Source organism: Pagrus pagrus (assembly GCF_965226575.1).
Source record: "Pagrus pagrus genome assembly, chromosome: 13".
Classification (NCBI taxonomy): Eukaryota; Metazoa; Chordata; class Actinopteri; order Spariformes; family Sparidae; genus Pagrus; species Pagrus pagrus.
This window is the reverse complement of record NC_140197.1, coordinates 27,747,962-27,763,617: the sequence shown is the minus strand read 5'-3', so window position 1 is coordinate 27,763,617 and position 15,656 is coordinate 27,747,962. Positions and strand designations below refer to the sequence as shown.

Here is a 15,656-nt window from a genome sequence, read left to right as displayed (position 1 = left end):
TCTGCTGGATCCTTAAAGAGTCAGTGGTAATCTAATGCTACAGGCCAGCAGTGTATCTCCTTACAGCAGCAGCTCATCTCCACTGCTGCTCTGCCTCCTTCAGACTGCCGCGGGGGCATCAATAATTTCTTACTGGAAGTTTTAAAGGTGGCTCTGTTTACACCAAACAGAGGATGTTTACTGACACAACCACTGACTCACCTCCAACCATCTGCATATTAAACATATTCCTCTTGTGCAAAATAAGAGTTTAAACTGGAAAAAGTGTGAGAATTCAATGTAAAAGTGTCTGACATGATTTGTTTTGTGATGTAATGAGGAGAGGAGACCTGTCAACATGACACCCTGAGTGTTTGCTCTCCTCTCTGAGCTGAGCTCATCCTCCTGCAGAAATATAACACCTTATTTTGTTCTTCTCGGGGACGTATACATTATGCAGACGCACATAATAACCCTGGAGTTGGGAAGTCGTAGCTCTGCACTTTAAAGTTATTGTCCACAAAGTTGCTTGGAAACGGTGTATCCACAACAGTGAACCGAGCTGCTTTAAAAACAATGGGATCCAGTGGGGTTCAAAGTTTTTATTGCATTTTTTTTCTGCATTCAAAACCTTTTTCTAAAAAAAATATACAGAATTTAAAAATGTCTACTCCAGTTGGGTTTACAAGCTTACTTTAACCAGTAAAAAATCATTTCCTCGCATGTTTCCTTCTTAGAAAACAGGTTGAACGTGTCACAGACAGGAATGCAAAACAAAAGACTTTGCTGTCAAGGCTTTCCTAACCTCTACTTCACTTTGGACGGTTGCTTGGCAATGCACATAAAGCACATGGGCATGCCTGTAAACCTCCTGACTTGTCCTTTAAAAACGACAGTATGATGATCACATTTTAAGTCCATGTTGCAAATCAAAGTCAGATTTTAAGTGCATGGATTGTTCACAGAAATGAGATAAGTTTGATCCAAATAAACCGCTTCACACACTTTCTATCAGCGTCACTTCTTCATGTTTGGCACTTCGTGGTCACATCGCTGCTCTAAGCCAGCAGGATCCAGGGTAAAGTCGCAGCCACCAGCGCCAGGATGGTGAAGGCTGACAGCAGAAGCAGCAGGCACCGTGCTGTTGTGCAGATCCTGCGCCTCCTCCTGCGCGGCTGCTGCTGCTGCGGCTGAACCACAGTCATCACCACGCTGAGCGTGTCCTCCTCAGCCATGGGTCGCCCTTCAGCGCTTATGATAAAGATCTGAGACGCGTTATGGCTCGGCCTGATCAGCCTCTGCCGATGGACTCGCTCGGAGATCCCTCTAAAGCAGCGAGAAATCCAGCTAACTCCCCCCGGCGAGCTGTCCCCGGAGGCGCGCCGTGCGTCCTGGAGCTGTCCCAGCGGCAGCGGCACCTCCAGCGTCTGCGCCTCGTGAGGAGCCTTGTCCGCCGCGAGGCTCACCAGCGCTTCCTTCTGTTTCCTGATGAACGTGAGGTGTCTGCAGATGGGGCAGGCGATAGTGTCCCTGATGTTCCCATTGCTGTTGATGCTCACCAGCGTTTTGACCAGACAGTCGTGGCAGAAGACATGTCCGCAGCTCAGAGTCCTCTCCGTGCCGGACAGACACTCGTAGCACACGGGACACTCCTGCGCGTCCTCCTGGCTGTCCTCCTTCTGAAACGCCATGGGAGGTAAAATATAAAAATATCCTCTTCAGTCACTCAGTTCAGAGTTACTGAGGCTCCAACAACTTCATACATGCAGCCTGAATACCTCCAAGTCCTTTGTCATGGCTCATGGTTCCTCTGTGGGTGGAGGCGAGCTGCACCTTGTAAAACAGGGCCTGCCACCTGACTTGACTGATCGGGTCCCCTGATGGCATCAGTGGCAGAGCAAGTGGCTCAGCTGGTTTCAATTTCACGTTCGTCACCGACATTCTTTGAATATTAGAGAGAGAAACAACTAAACCGAGCACACGTGACCAGGTGATGGTGGTGTTTTCATCTGATGTGACAAAGCCCTGCAGAAAGCCTTCACATGGTGCTGTTCATGTCACAGAGTATTAAAGGATGCAGATTAAGTCTCATACATGAGTATTTGTGAGTATTTATTTGGGATTTCAGTGAATGAGCTCAGAGGTGATGAGAAAGATGATGAAATTAAAGGGTCGTTGTTGGAAAATGGACATTTTTGGACAACTCCTTTCCAGAGTGACAGTCCCTCTCCGACATGGTCTCAACAAAGGTCCCCCTACTCTGTTTCTTCATATTCGGTCGTGTCTTTTTATTTTTCGTACACTTCATGTGTCCAAGTAACCGACAAAGTCCTACCTTTCAGAGAAACAAAGAGTTTTGGAGGATGCTGCCCTGCCCCCTGAGTCACAGCTGGGTGGGTGCAGGACAAACTCAGAGGAGGAGCAGTGAGTGTTAATGGAGCTGACGTGTGTCATGGGGATCTTAAACAACAAGGCTGGATCGACTCTGCTGTCTGAGTAAAGTAGTGAAACTGTAAATGATTACTTGTGTATTTGTTTATTAGACATAAGTGACTGAATGTTAATATAATGAAATGTTATTTTATAAAAGTAAGGGCTGCCAAAAATGGTTTTAAAAAATCAAAGCAATAATTTTGTCCATTTTAATCGACCCTGATGTAATTCAGTTGTCACTTAAATAAAGATGCTTGAACCAATTTTCAGCCAGTGTTTTTGTCTCACAGTTACTGTTTGTTATTGAGTTTGCTCGGCTCAAAATATCAAGAAGTTTAGTGAGATTATGGTTAGAAAAAGTTACCCAAAAATAACTTCAAATCAATAGGATCGGCCTATACATACAGAGTTATTGATTGGGTTTTGGTGTAGTGACATTTCTTAAATTAGGGCCTTTAAGTGTTCAGGATTTGAAAGATATATAGTGTTTTAATGTTTTTGAATGATATTGTTGTTGTTGTTTGGGTTGCTGTTGTTGTGAATATGTTTTGTCTTTTAACTGTTTTTTTTTTTTTTTTTCTGGACAGACACTGTCTCTGTGTCCTGCCCAGGGACCACAGATGTACATTAGCTCATAGCTAACTCTGCCACAGCTGTGAAGCTGAGCACTGTCCGTGTCAAATCAATCAAATCAGTGAAATCTCTTAAATTAGGGCAGTTGTCAGCGTCCAGAGTTGTAACGACTGTATTTAAAACAGGCTATAGGATGAAGGTTTAATTACAAAGAAAACATCTGGTTGTTTTTGTTGTTGTATTTTATTGTTATGAAATGATCATATTGTTGTTGTTGTTGTTGTTGTTGTTGTTGTTGTTGTCTCTGTCTCCTGCCCACAGACTGCAGATGTACATTAGCTTATAGCTAACTCTGGCACAGCTGTTCACTGTCTTAGTCAAATACACAAATAAATTAAAAAATAAAAACATATATACAAATAATAATTATAATATTCATAGTAATATGAGACAGAAAGGCTGTGGTCTAAAACAATAAAAAGTGATTGCATATTCAGAGCTAATACTGATTTAAAAACAGACACAACAGCATTAATTAGCCTCATTAATACACAGAAACACTGACACACGTCTCCAGGAATATTTAATGTCTCTGGTCTTTGTGTCTGTGTCTGTGTTTTCTTCTCTGACAGTCAGATGCCACCTCGTGGTCAGTGTAGTGAGTCTCTATGTGTGCACATCTACAGTCCAGACAGCGCACACGCACACACACACACACACACACACACACACACACACACACACACACACACACACACACACACACACACACACACACACACAGAGAGAGAGAGGCGTGGCTCACTCTACTGCATCTATTTCTACAGCGGCCCTGCCCAGTTCTGACGTCGACGCCACTGACGTCAGCACGTACGTTCGCGTCACGATTTACGTCGGTTCCGGGAGACGCGTTGGCAATTTCCTAAACACGGTCGGTCAGTTGAGTATCATCCGAGGCCGGAGCCGGGGAGAGGTGTGTGTGTGTGTGCGTGTGTGTTGGATGTCACACCGGCTGGAAAACGACCCGCAGAGACAGAAGAGCGTTGGACACGGATTTGACATGAGCAGGTACCGATCCAAACCCGGGGAAACATCCCGGTTTCGTGTTGTTTCACGCCCGAGCCGAGCTGTCGCGTTCAGCCGCGGCGGTTGTGTGATGACAGCTCGAGCTGCGTTTAAATGTCGGCTGCTTGTTTTTCTCGCTTCAGATGTTAGTGTTGAATTTATGTCCGTTTTTATTCGTCTGTTCGCTTTTAACAGCGTTACATGTAGGTGTTAGCATCGAGCTAATGTCCTGTGCTAGTATCAGACTGCTGTTAGCTTGTTCACACACTGACAGCAGCGTTTATTAGCTAACTACATAAACCTAAAGCTCCTGTTGAGATGAATCTGCCCTCGTAAATGTCACTTTTCTTCTGTTTTAGCGCTTCTGTTTATGATTTTTGTGAACATGTGAATGTTGGCTGTAAATGACAGTTATTTGTGGTTCATGTCAATTGTCATTTTTATAGTAAAACCTCAGTTTTAGTGGTTTTTATGATCACTTTGACAGGCAGTATGTTAGCTGTCGTTTATGCTAGCCCTTAACACAAGGGGTCAATATATAGGCCAGGGCTGCAACTAACGATTATGTTCACTAATTGATCAGTTGTTTGGACGATTAGATGTCAGAAAATGCTGGAAAATGTCGATCAGTGTTCCCCTAAAGCTAAAGGTGGAGTCCTGAAATGTCTTGTTTCGTCCCCCAACCCAAAGATATTCAGTTTACTGTCAGGGAGGAGTAGAGTAACCAGAAAATATTGACATTTTAATACTCGAACAATCATTGAGCTCTGAAATATCCCCATGTCAGGCTAACACTGCCACCACACCCTGTCGAGCTCAATCTGATTGTCATTCATATACAAGCAAACCACAGTTAGACTACAACATCATATTCTTAAAAGCATTTGTTTAAGATCCCTCTCGTGAGCCCCACTATAAAAACATGACTTCATCAGGGCCGGCTCTTCTTCTTAGTAAGCGCCTCGTCATCTCCAACAAAAGAGGATGTAGAGACAAGAATGTGGGAAAGGAAACTCTCTTCACTACCTTCCCCTGTCTGCTATTTCCAGATGGCTCCACAGTGATAAATGTAGTGTCACCGTCGCCACCATCTTTGCTGGCTGCGAGCCCTGCTGCCTGTCCTGGCATTGTTACGACAGACAAATAGATGCAGGGGTCAAGCTGACACCGCTCCAGAGGACACTGAAATGAGAGATGACAGGAGCTGCCATTTGTCCTGGCATAGCCTCAGTGTTGACCTGTTACCTGATATAAGTGAGGCACTAGAGCTATCTATCAATCCACCAAAATAGATATGATTAATGCATTATTTTAGTCTATAAAATGTCCAAAAAAAGCCCAAAGCCACATCTTCAGTAGCTTCTTTTGTCCAACCAACAGTCCTAGACTCCTCATTTAATGTCATAAATGACAAAGAAAGGCAGCAGATCCTCATATTAAAGAAACTGGAAGCTTGAAAACAGACTGAAATGATTAATCAGCTATGAAAATAGTGTATCTCTGTTGCCCCATTTGAGTGAGGTATCCTGTTATTGGTCTGTGAGCTCTTGTTGTGGGGGTGATTATCCACATCAGGCCTTTGATTTGAATCACCATGGAAACAGTTTTCTTCCGCTCATGCCGACGGTGACCCACAGGGATCAATAGAAAGCACCAGATCCCGTTCAGCCCACGAAGCATCATAACAAACAGAGATCTATCTTTGTTAGACCACCTTGAGATATTCTGAGACAGAGCTGAAGGCCCTCCCCGGTAATATGATCGAGCTAACATGTTATGTCAGTAGCAGCTTGGGAGCGTTTCCCCTCTCTCCACCCTTGTGGTATTTTGGTCTCTGGTTTCCTTCGTGATTTCCAAAGCAGTGTACGGACACGTGAGGGCCCTGTAGCGAGTAAATTGTTGATGACGCCATCTCAGAGGAATGTTTTCAGGGGAAGAGCAGCCGGTCCGGCCTCTGAGTCTAGACCACTTTCTTCTTGGCAAGAAAAATTATACGTCCTCCTCCTTTCACAAGCCCAAACCAAGCTGGTCATCAAAATCTAATCACGATGGCTACAGTAACTTAAACCACTAGGCTGTGTTAGTTATACAACCGCTTTCTGCACAGTTCGACAGTTTTAACAATCAAAACAAATTCCCTAAGCTGTCAATGAGCATCTGTGGGCCGAGTTGTCGTGTTGTGTCCAGCACCGTTGGCAGTCATCATACGTTGTTGGCGAATTCAGCGTGTTGAATCTGTGGTGAAGCTCGTTGGATGGAAGACTCGAGCCTTTTGCTGTAGTATCAATGTTTTCGCCCATTTAGTGCATTTTCTTCTTATTTTCCTCCTCCGCCTCTTCACCAGTTCCATTTGCAACATATAATCAGACATATCCTCGATTTAAAAGTGGTTATATTCGTAAAAGTGGTGTACATTCCCTGTTCTGAGTCCTCAGTTTTCCCTTTTTGAATAACGAACACAAACTAGCACTACTTGGTGGTTTGGAGAGTTATTTCTTCTCACGCAGGCGCAGAATGTGCAAGCTAGTTAGCGGTAGGTTGTTTGATATTGGTTTGGTGTGTGTGGGCCTTTAAACCGCTGAGCGTAGGGTAGGTGCTTCGACAGCTGGTCCCAAAATTCAGTTTCCAAAGTAACCATCAAGAAATTTCTAGTGAATTTCTCTCCTGCTAGTTTCAAATAAACTGTCCTGCAAACACCGACCATGTCATCGTTAGTCCTGCGAGTTGAAAACATGAATCTCTTCCTGTCTCCTTGTGCATTTGTCTTAATCATGATTCGAGTCATTTCAACAGGTCAATCAATAATCACCTTACTATGCTGCAAAATGCTTTACAAGGATGGGATTGGATTTCTCTACGAAGCCTAAAAAAAACCCAAAACATTTTAGAAACCAGAGAAGAGACCACCATCACTACAGTTATCCAGCTTTATAGACAGAGTCTGGAGTGTCCTTTGCTTCACTTTCAGTCCTGCTCACGTTGTTGTTCCCTGAGCTACATCCTCTGTTTCTCTGATAAACACCTCTGTACAGATCATGACCACATTCCTGGAGCTGCAGCGACGGGAGTGTCGATGGCAGCATCTGTATTTCCCCCCCACGCACAGAGCACACACACAGTGACTCATTCCAGATGTGTTTAATAATTTCCTGCGAGCTGCCGCCTCATCGCTCCGCATTGATCACAGAGTGAGGCAGAGTTTATTAGCTCACCAGAAAAGAGGAACAACCGTCTAGTAAAGTTTTGTCTCTGCAAACAGGACGGAAGAGGAAATTGTCTGAACACTTCTGAACTGAGCTTCTACAGATGGACAGCTTTGATCTATTAGGCACCAGCCACGCTGAATTAGCTGCTGTTAATGATTTAGGTGTGTTGACAGCACATGAATTGAGCTGTGAGGTTAGAAATGTAATGTTTTGCAGACAATGAAAGGCCTGTTGGCCATCCTAGCTTCCAAAAGATCAGGTGCTGTCGTCAGGGATTCATAAGTAACTAAGTAACTGCGTCTCGTGACCTGAGAACAGCAGCGACACAGCCAAGCTGATCTGACTTTGTCAGATAAACCGAGATCTGTCCTGATGTCTCGTCCGCTGAGGAATGAGGGGAACGTTTTGAATCTTGATTTACCTGGTTGGTGTTTTACCTGTGAGATAAGAGGGGAACGCTCTGTGCCTGACGCTACACGCCTGAGGATGAAAATAGTCAAAGTGTTGTATCATATTTGAGTCACCTGGCCGGCTGTGATGCTCATAAATATGTCTGTTTAATCCTCAGGGTGCCCTGACATGGACAAAGAGATGATTCCCAAATTTTCAACAAAGGACGAGGAGGTGGATTACTGGAAGTCCCAAGCCCTCAAATACAAGAAAAGGTAGGTGATGTGAAGAACGTCAGTGATGTATGACCTCTTTAGGTTTCTTGTTATGATCAGTCGCACTAAAGGACAGCGATAAAAGCATAAAACTGAAATGCTCATCACAAGTTCCCACAGTCCAGAGTCTGTTTTTAAAGTGCTTGATTTTCTACATTTAATAAGTTGGAACCTTTTTGCTTGAAAAATGACTAAAACTGTTATTCAATTATGAAATAGTTGACGATTAATGTTGTCTGAACTGAGCTCATTCTTACAAATTGGGTTATGTGCAAATGTGTCATGTCTGTCTTTGAAAACGTTGAGCCAAATACAAGATGGCAGCAGTTCCCCCTTGTGAAATAAACAGTCAGTAAACCCTTTAAACTCCAAACAGCAGCTCAGTCTTACATAACAAGCAGCTGCTAATTTGCTGAATTTGCTCTTTCTCTGTACTTCTGATACTTCTGATGGATGTGGTCGCGCAATATTTCTCTCATTACCCCCGACCCAAACTTTTTGAAGTTTGAACGGAAACCCTGTGTTTTAAGCCATATAAGGCAAATGAGCAGCCGAGCGTTTTGAAATCGCTGCCCACAGACAGCTGTGGCTCTCAGGAGGAAATGACTCCATCTCTGACTGCTTCAGCAGAGACCACAGGCAGCGGTGGTGCTCGTGAGCGTTGTGTAAATCCCTTCTGAACCCCGTCTGGTTGTGTGGAGTTGGGGCCCGTCGTACTCTCAAAGGGAGCGTTGAGAGGGTTAAACTCCTGGTGGTGGGCTTCTGAGAAATTCCTGCTGTGGGTACAGAGAGGAAAAAACTCATGGAAAAAATAGCACCACGCACACAGTTCACACATGTTTTTGTGGATACGTTTTCTCAGGAGAACTTTAACAGTCGCAGCATGTCGTGTTTATGAGTTACCCATTGAGAGGTTTATCTTCCTGAAGTGATATTTTTAAAACTTGACTTTTTCCATTTCGATTCTAAATCAAAAATTAATTTAAAATGAATTAGCTTTAAATTATCAATCAAAATTAAAAGCCACCCATGCCTACTTTAGTTTATTTTGGGTTTATTTTGTTTATCAGAGATCCTCTATTGATTTATTTGGGAAGATGGTTCACTCGGGAGAGATTTGAGAAACCAAACTTTGTAACAAACTGAATTTCTATCTTTTGTTTTTGGTTGTTGAGTTTCTATGGGTGATAGTTTCTGTTGAAATGTAGACTCATTCTATTTTAAGGTTATAATTTAAACTTGCCAAAACCTAACCTTGCAAAAAGCCACCAGGAAAAACAATAATATATCTGTAAGTGCTGAAAAACAATGTTAAAAATTGAATCGTGGGAATTGGAGAATCGTCACAGACATACTACCGTCTCTGATTATCACAAAAAATAAGATTGAATCATGTGCGCGGCGCTTTTATTTCCTGCTTTCACACATTTCTTGTTAATTTTCACACTTAATGCAGCGCTACGTCGCGCTTAAAGGGAAACTGTTGGTTGTTTCGAACTGTGAAAAGTGTGACGGAGCACAAGCCAGGCTGCTAAACAGGGAAGTCACAGGGCGCAGCGTGCTGATGAAGCAGCCGCTGTGGTGTTGGTATGTGTGGAACGACCCCGGCACAACAACTGATTCACTGTGAGGCCATTATCCGAGCACAAGTCAGCTGATCTCAGAACAGGGTTAACCACAGTGTCATCGTGTGTGTTCACACTCTCGACCACTGAATCTAGTTTTCTTTCCTATTCCGCCCTGTAATGTTTACTTGCACTACATTCTGAGTTATGTTGTGTGTTCAGACCATCTGCCCTGACCAGCGTGTACACGCATCCTGTTACTTAAACCGAGACCTCATCCCGTTTCTGTGCCGGCTCACTCTTCATTCTGACCTCTCACAGCTGAGGGTTAATGACAGCAGGCCTGTTTTTCTGAACCATCTACTGTCACAGTTCAGCTGTCTCTTTAGAGCTGCTGTATATTTAGAGTGCTTAACTCGACGGTGCTGAGCTGTTTCCTGTTCTGCCGAGGCAGGACTGAAGGTTATAAACCTACAAATATCTGGCCGGCGTTTCATGCAGGTTTATTTCCGGCATGTTGGAGATTAAGCTGCTGGAACCTGCCTGAGCCCGGCTCGTCTTACCGGACAAAAGCCGGTCAGTTTTCTAGAGCTGGTGCCCGCGGTCATTCACCCGGTCAGCTCTGCAGCACTGAATGGCGGACAGTGAACACAGTGGCCGGTAATTGACAATGACTGTTCATGTTTCTGTGTACTGTCCAGCTGCCATGACGCTCAGGAGGAGCTGCAGGAGTTCCAGGAGGGGAGCAGGGAGCTGGAGGCAGAGCTGGAGGCGCAGCTCGGCCAGGCCGAACATCGCCTCCGAGACCTCCAGAGTGAAAACGAGAGACTGAAGAACGAGATGTACAACCTCAAGGTAACTGGGCCTGGCGACTTGCCAGTGGAGCTTATTTTGGGATTCGGCTTGCCTTTATGGTCCAGGGTTTAGGACAGCAATAAACTAATCTGCAGTTACTCAAGAGGTTATCTGATCCCTGCTGGAGGACGAGGTCCAATGTCTTATTTGTATGCAAGGTCTTAATGAGGCGCTCTTAGGTAATCCTTCAGCACTCTTTAAGTGGATGTCGGGATAAAGAGAAAGAAAATAGAAAACACTGACGAGTCTGGTTCTTAATCACAGCCGGCATGAATGGTAGTAAGGTGATTATGCACCAGGGTCCAAAGATGACACCTGGCAGGCACCAAATGTTAGAAGACGTTCTGCTTGGCAGGTAAATCTTGCAAGGCTATCCAAAGAAGTCATGTAATCAAGACTTCTGCTGAGAGTCTCTGCCACGTTTTGTTTTCATTCATGGCTTCTGGACTTCATGGTGCATTCATGTGCACCTCGTAAACTCAGAAATCCATACTCGTATGACTGCGAGGGTTGTTTATTTTCCTCTGTTGACATACGTGGCTACTTCTGTCAATACTTTATTTATTGTGGTTTTTCACATGGCCCGACACGTGAAAATGCTCGCAGCAGCTAATGCTAAAAACGAACTGTGTCAATGAACCAGAGAGATCATGAATCATGCTTTCCTGTCTTTGTGCCTCGGGGGCCACAATGCAGGCATGCAGCCCTGCCACCAACTGTACTGTGAAGTACCGCACGGTAAATGAGCCACAGGGCCTCCCCGGGGAACAAAGAGGCTCTGTGAAAGTGAAATAATGTGGAAGAACATCTTTATCAACTGTCTCATTATACACCAGGTTGTAGTGCTGCTGTTGAAAACTATTGTATAGTACATAAAATGGTTGTTCATGCCGCGTAACCCAGGAAAAGGATATGAACATTTTCCTGGAACATGAGGTCTGTTTGACATCCTTGTTTCTCTACGCTCACTCACTAAACTCTTTTCTCTTCTTCACTCGTTCAGGAGAAGCTGGAGCAGCAGTACGCCCAGAGTTACAAACAGATTTCTATGCTGGAGGACGACCTGGTACAGACTCGCAGCATCAAGGAGCAGCTACACAAATACGTCCGGGAGCTTGAACAGGCCAACGATGACCTGGAGAGAGCCAAAAGGTCAGCAACACAGTACATTTAATTACGTTTAATTTAGATTAGTTTTGTTTGTAACACCATTAAATGATTTTGATGCAGAGGGTTTTAATGGCTGTGCCCCTCGTCCTCTACTGTATGTGCAGGGCAACAATCGTGTCTCTCGAGGACTTTGAGGGCCGTTTGAACCAGGCCATCGAGAGAAACGCCTTCCTGGAAAGTGAGCTGGACGAGAAGGAGTCTCTTCTGGTGTCCGTGCAGCGGCTGAAAGATGAAGCACGAGGTAAAGACGACTCTGTTCTGCCCTTTTGCAGCCAATCTGTCACCTGAGTAAGGGTTAGCAGAGGAGTATTTCATGATTCTGTCTCTGTCTTCTGCAGACCTGAGACAGGAGCTGGCAGTACGAGAACGGACTACAGACAGGATGTCGGCACCCAGCTCGCCCACCTTAGACATCGACAAGATGGATTCTGCAGTGCAGGCCTCTTTATCGCTCCCTGCCACACCTGTAGGAAAGGGCCTAGAGCACCCGTTCATCAGCCAGAAAGGTCAGCTCGAATTCATCTCATTTTACTGCACACATGAAAAGTGGAAATTCACTGATTTATATACTAAAATCAGCTCGTGTGCTTTTGCAGCGTTGACCAATGGCTGTGGCAACTCGTCCCTCACCCCCTCTGCAAGAATTTCAGCTCTCAACATTGTTGGTGATCTCCTGAGGAAAGTTGGGGTAGGTGTTTCCCTTATCCGTCCCATTTATATTAAACAAACCTGAGAATATTCCACATTTTTCACATGTTGTTGGTATTATTTCAACAGTGTCCTCATCCACAGGACAAACAGGAAGATGTTTTATGATGAGGCTAAACACGGATTTCTATTTTCTTATTCTGTTCACAGGCTTTGGAGTCCAAACTCGCCGCCTGCAGGAACTTCGCCAAAGACCAGGCGGCAAAAAAAAACTACTCCAAAGAAAACGGCACACTCATCAACAGCAACGCCACCAAGTTCTCTCACTCTCTACACACCACTTACTTTGACAAAACGTAAGTATTTTTACTAAACACTTTCCTTCTGACTGTTCTGTACTTCTGTCTGTGTTTGCTAATAATTGCGCCTGTCCGTGTTGAAACCACAGGACTGTAAACGGACTGGACCCGAGCTCTTTGACCTCCATGGCAGCATCCAGAGCTGTGTCTCCACCAGGCATGCTGCCTCTGAGTGTGTGAGGCGTCCCCGCACCGACCTCTACTTCCTATCAACCCAACACAAAAACAGAGAGGACACTTGAAAGACCATTACATTGTGTGCTAAGTGTGTGTGTATGTGAGTGTGTGTGTGTGAAACAACAGAGAGAGTGTGTGTTGTGCCTGTTTGGGATTGTGCATTTTTTTGAACGTGAGGTGTGAAAGAGGAGGCTTGACTTCACGATGTTCGCAGCTCTGAATGCATCTGTGAGTGGGCGAAGACGTTCCTACCACATCGTTGCATGTGCCTAAAGCTGAACTGTACTCTGCTCGTATGAATGTCGCTGCACATGCGTCGCTCTCTAGATGTCAACTCTGAAGTGGCGCCGTTAAATTCTTCCGAAAAAAGCTACTATCCCTGACAAAAGGTCCGGAAACGGACCACAGCTTCTTTCTTTTCCTCCTGTGTTTTTCACTTAAATTGCACAGTTAAAATATTCTCAATTTAGAATGTATTATATTTAAAAAGGGATCTGTTCATATTAATTTATCTCACAGTAAAATGCAATCTTTCCTCTTTTTTTGCTATTTTCTTGCATGTGTGCAAATGTAATGTGGGGTCGGAGAGGCGCGGCGGGACCCCGCATTCATGACTGAAGTGAATGTTGATCGTTCAAAGCCATGTAGTGCAGTCGGTCCTCTTGTTGCTGGCTACTCGCCGTAATTTATTTGGAAGTAGTCTCCATGTTAAAGGGACAGTTAGGCCTAAAATCAGAAATATATTTTTTCCCCATTACCTGTACAGCTATTTATCCATGTAGATTGTTTTGGTGTGAGTTGTTTTAAAGATATTGGGCGTAGAGATGTCTGCCTTCTCTCAATTAATGCCAAAAATATACATTTAAAAAAATTCATTGGCAGTTTCTCTTTCTAGAAATCTTAACCGAGTCACTCAAGATAATCCACAGACCTTTTTGTGAGCAGTTTCAGGAAGGAAGATCTCTCTACAGCCGATATTGCCAAAACTAGACGGATACATAGCATCACTTGTAACAGGACAAAACATGTGTTTTTGATTTTTGGATGATCTGTTTCTTTAAAGTGTTGAAATCTCAGCTGGTTCTGTCCTCTGGGTTAAATTAAACCTGCACTTAAACTGCTCCTCACAGGTTTGGCTGCAGTCGAGTGTTTTTTTTTTCTCTGTGGAGCTCCGTTGACATTTCGAGGGAACAGTTTTGCCTTTTTATTTTTTAAATGTTTGACGTATACATTTTTTTTTTTTTTTTTTAATATTGTGACAGGCTCATTTACCTCATTCTGATGGTGGATTCGCAACACGAGTAGGCGAATTTGGCTTTATAAAACTACCACTCAAGGATCCTTTTTGAGGCTGGTCTTATGTAAATTCAGGGTCTGGAGGCCTTTTGTGTTCTGCAGCACATTTGCTGATATTAATGTTATTTTGACTTGACTCTTGAATTTTTAGCAGGTTGGACATTGATTTCATCCCAGAGTTTTGTCTAAATCCATTTTGCCCACACATTTCTCTCTTTCAAAGACCATCATAAGTTAAAGCCTTTAGTATTCATTGTTATTTAATAATATAAGATGTCATTTTTGGGCACTCTTATGAGCCTGTTACTAACGTGTGCTCTACAGTCGGTGTATATAGCTTGTAAGGATGGTAATTTTGCCTACCACATTTGTACATACTGACATTTGGCATTAAAGTCCTATTTATTTCAGATTCTGTATGGCATGTCCAGATAACGAATGGTTAAAGCCATTGTATTATGATATCAGATTGTTTGTCAAAATTGTTTAATTAAATAAAGATTGAGATGACAAATACGTTGTGTAGTTTGTGTCGTATACTGTAATTAAAGATGATGCAGCATAAGTTTCACTTATTGTACATTTTCTAAAACTTTCACGTCTTGTGTCATTATTATTGTACAATGTTTAAACTGTACGGTTTTCTGTAAATATTTCAAGTATTTTCAAGGTCAATAATCAAACTTCATCTTGATAACTTGAGCACTGGTGAAAATAAAGTTTTGCCAGGATAATCTTTCTAAATTTCTTTAAAAAAAAGAAATTCATCTGTGAAAACATGGGGGGAAAAAATCACTCACTTTCTCACATAAAAAAAATAATAATATCCATGAAAGGTTTTGTACCTGATTTTTATTTCACTTGGTTTCAGAAATGAAAGGGGGAAAAAAAACGTTGTATTTGTATCTAACTGTTCAACACAAGAAAGTACGGAGAAAGATGGGGAAAAAAACAAACAAACTTTTCTCGTGTGCATGAGAAACGTTTAAGTTTTTTTTCTTCACGTACCCAAATTATGCACGACAATCATTGATATCCCTCAGCCTGGGATATTGTTTGAAAATGGAAGTTTGATGCGTGAACACTATTTATTCATTGAAGTGTAGTTACGGTGAACTCTGCCTGCATCGTGATCAGGACTCACAATGAGCATATGGAGTGTAACGATTTTGTGAGAGCTGTCACTGACTTTATTTACAGGCTTTCATAAATCATACAATCCCTATTCGCAGGTGGTGAGGATGATCCAGGTGAGCTGACTGGAGAAGGCAGAGTGTGTGTGCGGAGACTGCGCTGTCTCCAGTGCGCTCTGTCGTGTTCACTGCAGCGATTTCACACACAAACTACATGAAAACTAAAATCATATTTGTATTTGTTTAAATGTCTGAATTTTGAGAAAAAGTCTGGGGCAAAAAGTAAGAATATTGAGGAGAAACTTTTAGGCAGGAAAGTCAGAATTTTGAGGAAAAAGTCAGATTTTAAGAAAGATTTTGATCTGACTTTTTTTCCTCAACTTTTTCTGAAAATGTTGACTTTTGTTTCAAACTTTTGTCCTAAAAATGTGACTTTTTCCCCTCAACTTTTCTCATAAAATTCTAACTACCCCCCCAAAAAACTCTTACAATACACACTTAAATAACACTTAAAATCTAAAAATTTTCTTAA

At 43.1% G+C, this 15,656-nt stretch overlaps 2 protein-coding genes across 2 annotated transcripts; one reads left to right on the top strand and one right to left on the bottom strand.

The window, feature by feature from the left end:
* Positions 1-573: 573 nt before the first annotated feature.
* Positions 574-2,602, bottom strand: LOC311267847 (RING finger protein 222). Its single transcript, XM_084371089.1, has one exon. The coding sequence runs from the start codon at positions 1,668-1,670 to the stop codon at positions 1,038-1,040; it is 633 nt and encodes a 210-aa protein (XP_084227215.1). The 5' UTR covers positions 1,671-2,602; the 3' UTR covers positions 574-1,037.
* Positions 2,603-3,898: 1,296 nt separating this feature from the next.
* On the top strand, positions 3,899-14,507 carry ndel1b (nudE neurodevelopment protein 1-like 1b). Its single transcript, XM_084371636.1, has 9 exons — positions 3,899-4,053; positions 7,825-7,921; positions 10,188-10,341; positions 11,345-11,493; positions 11,616-11,752; positions 11,850-12,017; positions 12,108-12,199; positions 12,370-12,515; positions 12,608-14,507. Exons 2-9 carry the CDS (start codon positions 7,836-7,838, stop codon positions 12,696-12,698), a joined length of 1,023 nt encoding a protein of 340 aa, XP_084227762.1. The 5' UTR covers positions 3,899-4,053; positions 7,825-7,835; the 3' UTR covers positions 12,699-14,507.
* The last annotated feature ends 1,149 nt before the right edge of the window (positions 14,508-15,656 follow it).